At 37.0% G+C, this 12543-nt stretch overlaps 1 protein-coding gene across 2 annotated transcripts; it reads left to right on the top strand.

Moving 5' to 3' along the window:
• The first annotated feature begins 222 nt into the window (after window positions 1-222).
• Window positions 223-10500, top strand: LOC139980185 (uncharacterized). 2 transcript variants are annotated; one of them, XM_071991656.1, is made up of 5 exons: window positions 223-364; window positions 511-557; window positions 588-656; window positions 2070-2210; window positions 8463-10500. In XM_071991656.1, the coding sequence occupies exons 1-5, from the start codon at window positions 334-336 to the stop codon at window positions 8613-8615; spliced, it is 441 nt and encodes a 146-aa protein (XP_071847757.1). In that variant the 5' UTR covers window positions 223-333; the 3' UTR covers window positions 8616-10500. The 2 variants fall into 2 exon arrangements, with proteins under 2 accessions (XP_071847757.1, XP_071847756.1); XM_071991655.1 differs by having other exon boundaries at window positions 226-364; window positions 511-656.
• Window positions 10501-12543: the final 2043 nt, after the last annotated feature.

The following is a 12543-nucleotide window of genomic DNA, read 5'->3' as shown; positions in this document are numbered from 1 at the left end:
ATTGGACTAGACACTTTTCTTTCATCAAATTCAGTTAGTACCAGACATATTAATTGGCTAATGACTGTGAAATTGACCTTCGAAAATGATCAGTATTACCTAATTAAATATTAATAAGGAGTGACGTCAAGAAACCCCATGCATATTCTACAAGAATAGAAAACACTTTTCGTACCGCTGGGAACTGACTGTTTAAGTTAATCCGTGTTTGCGACTGTTTGTTCATGCATGACGCACTCTTGGGCACCAGTTAGGGAAGTAATAGTCAAAGTCATAGCGTACGGTACCTTCTGACACAACAACATCACTCAGTAATACGAAGCCGAACTGACGATGGAGGATAACAAAAACTTGGTTAATAATGGTAAGCCATCTGATTTAATATAAGACTTGATTAATTAACAAACAATACATCAAATGATAATTTCGTCCAAAAGTGTTTTCTTTAACAAAATGGACTAAATGTATGAACTTAACTTATATTCTTATGCTTTTGTCCATGTTTTACAGACCAACTTCAGATTGAAGAGCCACCACAGTATCCCGGTCCACAATATCCCGGACCACAATATCCCGGACCACAATATGCCGGTCCACAACATCTCGGAAGTACCAACACCATGATTATGGCACAACCGGTACCACATTTACCTCAGGTAATATGTTTTTATTACATTATGAATGCTTTATTTGTTTCAGCAAAAAATCTAATTCAGAAATATTTCGTAAATATCTCTTCAACTTCCTTTGACACTACTTCTTACTGATAGTTGATTAACGGTGTTAAATGGATCTATTTACAGTGTTATTGACTAGAGTCGATGACTTTGTACTCGAGTCAGACTCGAGTTACATTTTTCGACTCTAGTTCAGATAATCAGATAGTCAGTAGTGACAAAACTTGACTTGACTTAGCGATAACATCATATGACTTATAACTAGGCTTTAATATATTTAACTTGTAGACATATCACCAGTGTAGACACTAACAAATTGTTTGACACCAAGAAAATGGAAAGAAAGGCTAAGTGAGAGAAGATCGAAACAAACGTTCATTGTTTCTTTTACCTTCCACGACACAATGGGAGACATATGTCGTTTATTGCGCTTCAAAGTGTAGTCATTGTTTGTTTGGTAATAACTACCACGACATAATTACAAGTATCGATATGTAAGAGAGGATGACGTATGATGTGACGTCACAAACAATTCGAGGATGGAGAAAAGAAGATACAATTATGAGATAAAAAGACGATATGGCATCAGTTAATAATTTAATGTAATAATGATCAATATTTCCTTGGTATGGTATATTTCCTTGGTATGATTCGCTAACTGGGTTTGCATGTACTACATTAGTTACATTAAGCATAAAATCAATAGGCGAAATTGAGTATCCCTTCCCTTGACGAAATGATGTATTCAGAATGTTTTAATTTTGTGTTAGTATGTGTAACGAGTTATAAAAATATGAGTTGATTTTTAATTCATGCCAGTGTGTAATTTGAGATTAGGAGAACCTTCCCGTCAACCTCCTCCTCCTCCTCCCCCCCCCCACCCCCTGCGCCCACCACCATCACCTCCGATGGTACAATATGAGTTATGTTGGCTGTACAGAGTTAGTAACTGTCTTCAGACAACTATCATGTTTCATGATTTTACTGTAACGTATGTCATTCTGTCATGTTTTGTATCGAGAGAGGGAGAGATAGAGAGTGTAGGGGAAAGGTTGAAGTACAAGTTTTAAAATAACTTTCAATTGCTGTCTAATGCAAAGACATGACAAGACATGGAAATCATACGTCTACAATGTACAAAATATATGCACCTTATATTCATTTAGCAATTCCAGTTTCCAACATTGTGGAAAGGCTTCAAACTTCCTTGTGCACCCAACCATAAGTCAGCAGTCATGCAAGGGTTGCTCAACATCAAAAACAATTTGATTATTTATAATCTATGACTATAATCAGCCACAATACATCGGCACAAAGCCCTCAATAATAAATAGAAAAACAATTACTCTATTAAAAATTAAAAGATTTTTTCCTGTATCGTTTGTTTTACAGATTATTCGTAGCCCGGAAGATTTAAATGTGATATCTTCCATTAAGACCAAGGCCATATTGTCCTTGGTGCTGTCCATCGTGTTCTCTTTGTGCCTCTCATCGTTGTTCTGCACCATTCCGGCCATAATATTTGCTATTTTGGTCAGTATTCTGAAGACAATTTATAGATTATGAATGTTTGTATTATATAAAGGACTATTAGTTTGAAACAGCGTCGACTCAGTGGTAGAGCTAGGGGTATTGGTCAGGTCAGGGGTGACGGGAATGGTCTGTAGGGGCGCTTTCGACATTATCTAAGCGGAGCGCTACCACAGGTTAGCGCGAAGCGTACACATTTTTTGAGTAAAGATACTCCCTAGATCGCCGGAAATGACCTTTCCGGGCATTGCTAATTTGCAGATAAACGAAGAATAAATATGTGTCATTGCAATTCTGTCAGAAAATTACACCAACAAAATGTGACAAATGTCAATAGGTATTTGAGAGCGCAATAGAAAGTCATTAATCGCGAATAAGTAAAAGGTGGTAAAATGCTGAAAGGGCGCCAGCAGTCCATCTGAGTCCGCCAGGGGGGGGGGGGGGGGTATCCGCCCCTCTGACTTTACGGACGCTCAGCCACTACGTCAACTACTTTTTCGCCTGTTAATGTTAGTTTGACCAATCCAATCGAGTATGATTTGCAATTAACTCAACAACAAAAAACTAAATAATTTGCAATCCTATGATGGACGTTTTACCATGACACTTTTATTTCCATCGATTACAATTTTTCTTTCTCAATTCTATCATGTTTTGCTCTTTGCGTGTTATTTATTCTAATACGAACAAGTGTCTGAAGGCGATGTAAATGTTACAAACGAATGGCAACAATTGCAATCAATATTGCAAGTTTTAACATCCTCAACACTGAGGCAACACTGATGGCCGTTAAGCAACACTGAATAATAATTCTACTTCCCCATTACACTTCACTACGGAACTACTTGAGATTGTATAATTGAGGATTAGCTTCAGTGTGTGATTGGATTTGGAGAGAGTAGACGTATTTTGCGGCTCTCTCTCCTTTGCATGGTTTAACGTTGAGGGTTTTGTTAACAAAACCGTCGCGCTTGAACTATGTGCTTCAGATAGTGTTGTGCCTGCCACCTTTTGTCTTGCTCTTTAACAAGCTTGTGTTCAATTACGTAACAAAAAAAAAACAAAAAAATTCGCACAGCATTTAAACAATGCTGTCGAGTCATTTCAATTTCTTGTCACTTGCAAACGAAGCCTTTAGCACGTAAGTTGGTTTGTTCTGGTGTTGTTGCGAGCACTTGAGAGTTGCTGTACGATACATGGCTTAATAATAATACTAGCCTTTAGAACCTACATTATTGTTGTAGGCATACGTTACATTTACAGGCGGCACACATGTTGCATGAGCAGTATTTTGCTGGCTTTATGCTTTAACTTGTTTAAGCTTTGCAGTAGCAGTATTTTGCTGTCTATCTGCGTTCTGCTTAACTTAATATTAGCAGTAATTGCTAATTACGTTATAACTACCCAATTGGCATTTTGCTTCGGGGTTTAATTTTTTACTGTGATGGACTTAGAGTTCCAGGCAGGACCTGACTTACCTTCGCCTTCGGGAGAAGGAAGTTCTGGTACACAAATCGCCCAAAGCGATGTAAAAGATATGCTTGCTCAAATGCAGGCACAGATTAAATTGTTGTGCCAGAAAGTTATTCCTGGCAATGAAGAGAAAGCTAAAAATGAGGTAGCAACCTCTGCTGAAAATCGACCTCTTTCTGAGGCTTGTTCTCTTCCCCCTCACAATCAGGAGGGGATATCTTTGGACTATGATGATGAGCTTCTAGACTTATTGAACTCACCAGATGATACTGCTAATGAGAATGATGATCTCATCTCTCTTCTTGAAAGTTCTTCAGAACTTGAAAAGCAAACTGTAAAAATCCCTACGGAGGAACAAACTGCTTTTAGTAACATTGTTTCTAGCCTTGATTTGGGCAATAAAGTCGGTACTGCGGTACTAGAAAAGGTTGCAAATTTGGTCAAAAATATTTGTTCCAAAAAATTGGCACCACAAAAACTGAAAGAAAAGATGGAAAAATATCAACATCCAAGCAATATGGAACTATTGCAGACATCTCAGGTCAACAAATTGATCTGGGACAATATTCAGCTGCAAGCTAGAACCAAAGGTGAGATTACAAAAGATACAGTCAGGGAACGTTAAGGCTATGATTGCTCTGACTTATCTAATTAATGATGTATTGACTGGCAAGGCTGATCAGGATAAGGAGAATGTCCTGTTGAAGTTGACAGATGCCTTGGCCTTTCTTGGTTCATCTAACATAGACTTGAACCATTTTCGGCGTGATCTTTTCAAGCCGGAACTTAAGGCAGAGTATAAAAATCTTTGTTCAAACTCAGTGCCTATGTCTACTCTGTTATTTGGGGATGACATATCGCAGCAAGTGCGTGACATAACCGATGCAAATAAAATGAGCAAGTGTTGCTTAACTCCCACTAGGGGGAGAGCTAGAGGTGGAGGTTTTAGAGGTAAAATCAATTATCGTGGCCCATACAGAGGAGGCAACAGACGCTACCAGCCTTTTTTAGGCCAGCGTCACAGGCAGTACACAAATCAACTGCCGAGAAATCCTCAGAAAAGCACGAGGAATTAACAAGAGGTAAGGTATGTGTCAATTCTGTTACGGTACATTCTTTACAGCCTTGTAAAACAAAGCAATTACCCATTGGCGGCCGTTTGAAACATTTTCTACAGCACTGGCAAGAAATCACAGCTGACTCGGTTATACTAAGTTGTGTTCATGGCTATGACATCGAATTTGATGAAGAAAAGCCAATTCAGTATAGTAGATCCAAAACAAAATATATATGCTCTAATTCAACCGAAGAGCTTCTTTTAGGTAATGAAATATCTAAACTTTGGGAAAAGAATGTTTTGGAGGAAACGTCCCATTCCCAAGGGGAATTTATTTCATCAGTGTTTCTCAGGCCTAAGCCAGATGGTTCTTTCAGAATGATATTGAATTTAAAGAACCTAAATGAAAGTGTCAAATATTACCATTTTAAAATGGATACTTTGCAGGCTGCATTACGGCTAGTAGAGCCGCAGTGTTTCATGGCTTCAATTGACCTGAAAGACGCCTATTATTCAGTACCTATTAGTTCTTCAAGTCGAAAATTTTTGAGGCTTGCGTTCAAGACAAACTTTATCAGTATACTTGCCTACCAAATGGGTTGGCCTCAGCACCTCGCATTTTTACTAAACTACTCAAACCTATTCTGGCTGAGCTCAGGAAATTGGGTATTTCTTGCCTGAGCTACATTGATGATATTTATATCCAGGCTAATACCAAAAGTGCATGTGTTTCTGCAGTGCATACGGCTGTACAATTTTTTCAGAAATTAGGCTTCATCATTCATCCCGAAAAATCAGAACTAGAACCAAGTACTAAGCTATCTTTCCTTGGATTTGTGCTTGATTCCCAACATATGACTGTTCGGCCAAAACCCAAAAGGATAGAATCTGCCTTAAATGAGATACAAAAATTTAAGGGCAAACACAAAAAGACTATCAGGGACTTGGCACATATCATTGGTATCCTTGTCTCTCTGTTCCCAGGAGTTAAATATGGACCCCTTCATTACAGGGATATGGAAAAACTTAAGATTTCTCTGTTGAAAAAATACAAGGGAAATTTTGATACAGAAATAGAATTGGCTCAGGGGGACTATACAGAGCTGAAATGGTGGTTAGAGTCCCTTCCGCTTGCATGCATGCATATCTTAGAGCCTAACCCAGATATCGTACTAGAAACTGATGCTTCTCTGGTAGGATGGGGTGCTTTTTGCCCGACCCTCTCTACACGGTCACAAGGAAAGTGGAATACCGTTGAGAAAACATATCACATAAATGTGCTTGAACTCCTTGCTATCTATTTTGCTCTAAAAACGTTATGCTTAAAGGGCGATCATACGCATATAAGAATTTTATCTGACAGCTCGACAGCTGTTGCATACATTAAGGCTATGGGAGGTACTCATTCGTCACAATGTAACAAAATAGCAAAAGCTATATGGGAATGGTCTGCATCAAACAAAGTGTGGTTGTCTTGTTGTTACTTGCCGGGCAAGCTTAATGTCCATGCTGACATGCTGTCCCGTACATTTAAGAGTAACACAGAATGGATGCTAAATCCAGAAATATTTCATGCAATTTCTTCCCTGTGGGGGAACTTTGATATTGATTTATTTGCATCTCGTACAAATAAAAAACTCGCTCCCTTTGTTTCATGGCGACCAGACCCAGATGCCTTATTCATTGATGCATTCTCTTTTAATTGGCATAAGTACATCTTTTATGCTTTTCCCCCCTTTAGCCTAATTGCCAGAGTACTGCAAAAAATACAAAGGGACCAGGCAAGAGGAGTAATTGTGGTACCTTTATGGCCAACTCAGAACTGGTACACAAAACTGTTACACATGACCATAGCTATTCCAAGGTATTTACCGCTGGGGAAAGAAGTCTTACTTCTATCCGAAGACAGAAGCAAACTACACCCCCTTCATCACAACCTTCAGTTGGTTGCATGCCTGGTGTCTGGCAACGCTTCCGAAACCTTGACATTCCAGAAGAAACTTCCAGAATCCTCATGGCATCCTGGAGGGTATCCACTCAAAAACAGTACAGCACTTATCAAGATAGGTGGTTTAAGTTCTGTTCAAGGAAACAAATTGATTCACTTCATCCCTCTGTAAATCAGGTGCTTGACTTTCTAACGAGTCTTTACAATGCTGGCCTTAGTTATAGTACCATTAACACTGCACGGTCATCGCTTTCTGCATTATTGGATCATGAACAAAGAAATACTATTGGCTCACATCCTCTCATCAGCCGTTTTCTCAAAGGAATTTTCGAATTGAGAACCCCATCCCCCAGATACACGACAATTTGGGACGTGTCTATTGTGTTGAACTATCTCCGGTCTCTTCATCCTACATTATCATTGACTTTAAAGCAATTAACCCATAAGTTAGTAATGCTTATTGCTTTGTTATCTGCTCAGAGACTACAAACTCTGCAATTATTAGATGTCAATAATCTTCATTTGGATGGGAAGGAAGCTGTTTTCTTCTTACCTAATAAATTAAAGCAGTCACGGCCTGGTTCCAATCCATTAAGAGTTGTGTTGGCATCATACCAGGCTGACATGAATCTTGATGTTTATCATGTACTTCAGCATTATATTAACGTCACATCCTCATTAAGAGGAGCGGAATCGCAACTTTTCATTAGTTATGTTCCACCACATAAACCAGTAACGAGAAATACTTTATCACGATGGATTAAACTTGTTTTGGAGGAGGCTGGGGTTGATGTAGTTCAATATGCGGCCCATAGTACCAGGGCAGCCTCTACCTCCGCTGCAGATTCAAGAAATCTGCCTGCAGATGATAATTTACGTACAGTAGTGTGGGCCTCGGAAAGAACCTTTGCTCAGTATTACAAAAAACCTATTGTCAGTAACAAAACTTTTGCAATGGCAGTTTTGGATGCATAAGTGTAAAAGTAGTTTTACTATATGCATTACATAAAAAGTGTGGTATAATTTAACAGATGGGTTATGTATAGGTATGAGGTGATATACATACTTCAAGATGTAGAAGTGATATAACAATGTTTGAATATTCCTCAAAGAGGATGCTATGATAGATTTTATTCACAAGAATGAGAATAATTTTTTTTTGATTTCCAAAGTATTGAAAGTAACTATGTTGTGTTATCCTTTGTACCAAGTGGTACCAAGTGGTAATGAAATTACCTCAGTTCTTGTTTAAAAAGAAAAGAAATGTTTCTGTTGCTCAGCAAGCAAATTAAAAAAGATACAAACTTTGAATTTGTGTTCGTTTGTAATCTTTCTGTTCGTATGCGCTTGAACACTGCTTTGAAATCTCAAGTAGTTCCGTAGTGAAGTGTAATGGGGAAGTAGAATCGTTAAATTAAACGAGACCATAGGTTGAAGTTTGATTGAGATTCTACTGAGACATTACACGAACGAAGGGATTACTTGCCCTCCCATGTAATGCATTCTCATGCAGGATTATTATCACATAATTTTCCCTCCCAGAAGTTCGTGGTGTTCAATCGCATATGGTAACTTTAAAAACTGAAGCTAATCCTCAATTATACAATCTCAAGTAATCCCTTCGTTCGTGTAATGTCTCAGTAGAATCTCAATCAAACTTCAACCTATGGTCTCGTTTAATTTAACGAATATAACTAAAAGTCCCCAAGTGTGTTTCAGGTAGTATATAACATTGCTCGCATGTTATTTATTTTTGCTTTCTCCGTCATTTCTACAGGCTTTGACTGGAATCGACACCAACATCAAGACTGCTGTGTCACACGCAAATGTCGCAGCCATTCTGACAGGCGTAGCATTTGCAAGTGCCATGATTCTGATTTTAATTGCCGTCATTTATAACAGCAACCACGGTTATTATTATGATTACTAAAATGGAAAATATAGGTATCATGTATAATCTAATAGTTTAAGTATACACAGAAATGTTTTTACTCTAAAAGCTGTTTTGCTTCATGCTAACGATATTTTGTTTATCGATATTATATATATATATATATATATATATATATATATATATATATACATATATACATATATATATATAGATATATATATATAGATATATATATCCCTGTGGAGGCTGGAAGTTTTTTCACTGTTCTGGATTTTACAACTCATTACGATTTCAATTATATATTCATTTGCCTTTGTCGTTTACCTCCATTTCATTAACAAATGTCTGTTCAATGATAGAGCAATATGAAAAGTGGGGGAATACTAATGTTTGGTAAAGCATTTTAAGAATTTTCTGAGGAAAGTAGTGCTTCAACTTAGAAATAATTGCAACATTTTTTCGCCACAGTGTTTGCAACATTTGAAATATGTTCACACCAAGTAAGTTTACTATTAATGTATTCTTCGAGAAACTTAGTACTATGTACATGGTTGATTGGCTAACCATCCATTCAAATATCTTTTTTCTAAGACGAAGATTGACTTTTATTGAAAACAATGTAGCTGGTGTTATCAAGATTAAGTGATAGCTTATTAATTAGTTGCAAACCAGTCGTAAAGTTTATTATAACTCCATGTCATGTAAAGTATTCAAATTATTGTATTCGAAAAATATACTAATTTAATCTGCAAATAAAATAGTTTTTGCAATATTAGAGATATGACAGATGTCATTGATACATATAATGAATAGAAGTGGACCTAATATTGAACCTCGAGGAACACCACAGCGGATTTCAGCATAGTCAGATATGGTGTTCTTATACGAAGTATTCTGTAAACGTTTCGATAAGTATAGCTGTCCATCCAGATAAGGGTTGGTCCTCTAATTCCGTAGAATGATAACTTGTTCAGAATAATACATTGGTCAGTGGTATCAAAAGGTTTTGATAGGTCTAAGAATATACCAATAAATGTTTTCTTCTTATCAAGGCTATCGTATAATTTATCAATGGCATCTGCCAGGGCAAGCTTAGTTGAGTGACCAGGGTGGAATCCATATTGTTCCTTGCATAGTATGTTATGAGCATGGAGGAAATTTATTATTCTGTTGGACATGAGACGTTCGATACTTTTGGAAAAGCATAGATAAAAAGAGAGAATTGAGATTGGTCGGTAGTTCTCGTAGATATTGCATTCCCCTTTCTCAAAAATGGGAAAGACCTTAGCAATCTTCAGCTTATCTTGGAATACCCCAGTGGTGTGCGATATGTTACAGATATTTCAGTAAGGGGTGACAATGAAAGTAATATCTGCTTGACAATATCTGGCTCGAAATCATCGTACCAGGGAGGGTTCCATAACAACTCTCCTGATCATACCCAGCTGCTTTCTTAGGCTTTAAGCAATGATTCGCTACAAGTAAAAGTTCCTCCTCCCTGACATGGTTGGGAAAAAATAGAGTTTCTCATACTATTATTACTATATATGGGGTTGCTTGATTTTACATATGATTGATTTTGCTGGCAAGTGAGGGTCCAAGGTTAAAGAAGAAATTGTGACAGCCGTTTGCAATTTCTTGATCGTCGCTGGTTTCGTGATCGCCGTCTTTGAAAACAGATGGGTACGATGATTTATTACGGTCTCACTCTAGAACCTCATTGATTACGTCCCAGGTATCATTTACAATATTGTTTATATCTTTGAATTTGTCATCAAAATATAACCTTTTAGAGAAACTTATTGTGTGGTTTAACTTGATTCGGTACGCAACATAAGTTTCTTTATTGCTATTTGGAAGAGCTTTTGAGTATAGTCTGTAGAGATGGTTTTTTCTTTTAATAGATTTTAGTTAATCCTTAGTAATCCATGGATGTATTCTCTTGCGTCTATTTCCTTTAGTAATTAATAGATGCGGAAAACACTTACTATAAATTAAATTAAAAGTGTTAAAGAATAAGTTGTAAGCTGAATTATTATCAATTTTAGTTAACACCTCATCCCATGTTTCCTTCTCAATATCATCAATAGTTTCTGATATGTTGAGTCTGTTAAAATTTCGTATATGAAAGGTGTCAAGAACCTTTAGAAATATAGGCATATGATCACTTAAATCAGTAATGAGTATGCCTGTAGTGAGAGAGGAATCAACATTCGTTATAATGTTATCAATAGCAGTAGCTACATTACTACTAAAACGAAGAGGTTTTGTTATCGCAGGATAAAAACCGTACGAGTACATAATGTTTAAAACATCTCTATAGACTTACTAAAATTGGACACGTTAATGTTATAACCCCCCATGACATACGTAGTACTCTGTTGATTGTTTATAGTGAGAAATATGTTTTCCATGTGTGTCTTAAAATGAGCCAATGAGCCATTTGGTGGTATGTACACTACACCGATGATGGAATTCTCATTATGGGGGTGGATAAACCTGATATCACTTTGTACTGAAGTCGGACTAAAACTGGGAGGTTCTGACAAGGATTTCTCGTCTTGACTTCAACTCTATGATATGCGTTGTTGATATTATGGCAAACGACAACAAATAAACATGACGTCGTACCCATATATGGGTTGTATATTAATCAAGGTAGCCACAGCAAATAAAAGAAGCTCGTGCCAAACCCCTGCAGTGATAACGGAGCCCGAACAGCCTGATGAGGAGTTCGGCATCGAGTTTGAGTAAAATGAGAATTTTCAAACATTCTGACACAACTTTAAATAATAATAAATTAACAATTTGAATGGTATAGGCTGTATTAATTCAGATGATCTGCACTCAAGTTTGTATGCATCATGCATGATACGATCTTGAAAGATTTACTCATATTTATCCATTTCCAAGTACGGTCTAGTACTTTCTATACTAGTACTTTCTATACTATTTAGTCTATTCTCTATTTCATTTCCTGCGGAAACCTGTCACATTCCAAAAGCGTTGAAGAAACATCGAAGTGGAAACCATACTTCACTTTTGTTTTCAAAGGTTGCTTATATCACTTAAGATGTATAAGCTATGTCAGAAATCCTTTCCAGCAGATCTCCGACTGCCCAAATCCAACGAAGCAGATCAAGATACTTCTCCCTTCGGATCTTAGAAATGCATACGCGGGTGTTTAGACAGAGATAAGGGTCACCCGGGGAAAAAAAACTCAACCCGCGAATAAATGGAGAAACGAATCGCCCCCCCCCCCAAAAAAAATAGAGCAAACAATGTTTGACCGATTGAAATATATTGACATGGCACTAACACAATGATGAACGGACTCCGCTGTACTGAGTTATTTGAGATCCATAGTACGGTTTAGGATAAGATCTTTAAATGTTCTTCAATCGTTATCTGGCGTCTTCTACGTACCAACTTTAATAAAGATAGTTTATCGAATGGTATGGAATTTATTGTTGAAATTTAAAATGATTGAAAGTCTAAGAAGTTGTCAACTGATTTTCTCAAAGACATTCATCCCCCCCCCCCTCCTTCCCCTCCGCTGCATTCCCGCCGTATAGGCCTAATATCTATTTAGTTATGTAGTATCAAGATCGAATTTGAAGTCTTCTCTTGTAATCAGTCTTCTTATATAGCCTATACGTAGTAGTGTCACGGTGTCCTCGTAGTCATGTATTTGGGAGAAATTTTTGTTTTTCTTTGACAAACATCTCTTGAGAAATTTGAATATATGCAAGTCGTTCGGTTATCAAATCGATGATCTCCGTAAAGCTGACGGCGAAGTAAAAAACATTTAAAAAAAACTTCAAGTAAACCAAAACACCTGATAACAACCGTGACCATGATCCATGTTCAGCGTTTATAAATTATATAAATTATATATATATATATATATATATATATATATATATATATATATATATATATATATATATATATATATATATAT

The sequence above is a fragment of the Apostichopus japonicus genome, chromosome 14, assembly GCF_037975245.1.
Source record: "Apostichopus japonicus isolate 1M-3 chromosome 14, ASM3797524v1, whole genome shotgun sequence".
In the NCBI taxonomy this organism is placed as follows: Eukaryota; Metazoa; Echinodermata; class Holothuroidea; order Aspidochirotida; family Stichopodidae; genus Apostichopus; species Apostichopus japonicus.
Note: the sequence above shows the minus strand (reverse complement) of the source record. Positions and strands in the feature narration are given on the sequence as shown.

What these genes read in the sequence shown, in the direction of transcription:
- LOC139980185 (XM_071991655.1), top strand. Translation starts at nt 334, where the DNA reads ATGGAGGATAACAAAAACTTGGTTAATAATG. An exon ending in CGGTACCACATTTACCTCAG is followed by an intron (nt 657 to 2,069) that starts GTAATATGTTTT and finishes TTTGTTTTACAG; the next exon opens with ATTATTCGTAGCCCGGAAGA. An exon ending in CCATAATATTTGCTATTTTG is followed by an intron (nt 2,211 to 8,462) that starts GTCAGTATTCTG and finishes TCATTTCTACAG; the next exon opens with GCTTTGACTGGAATCGACAC.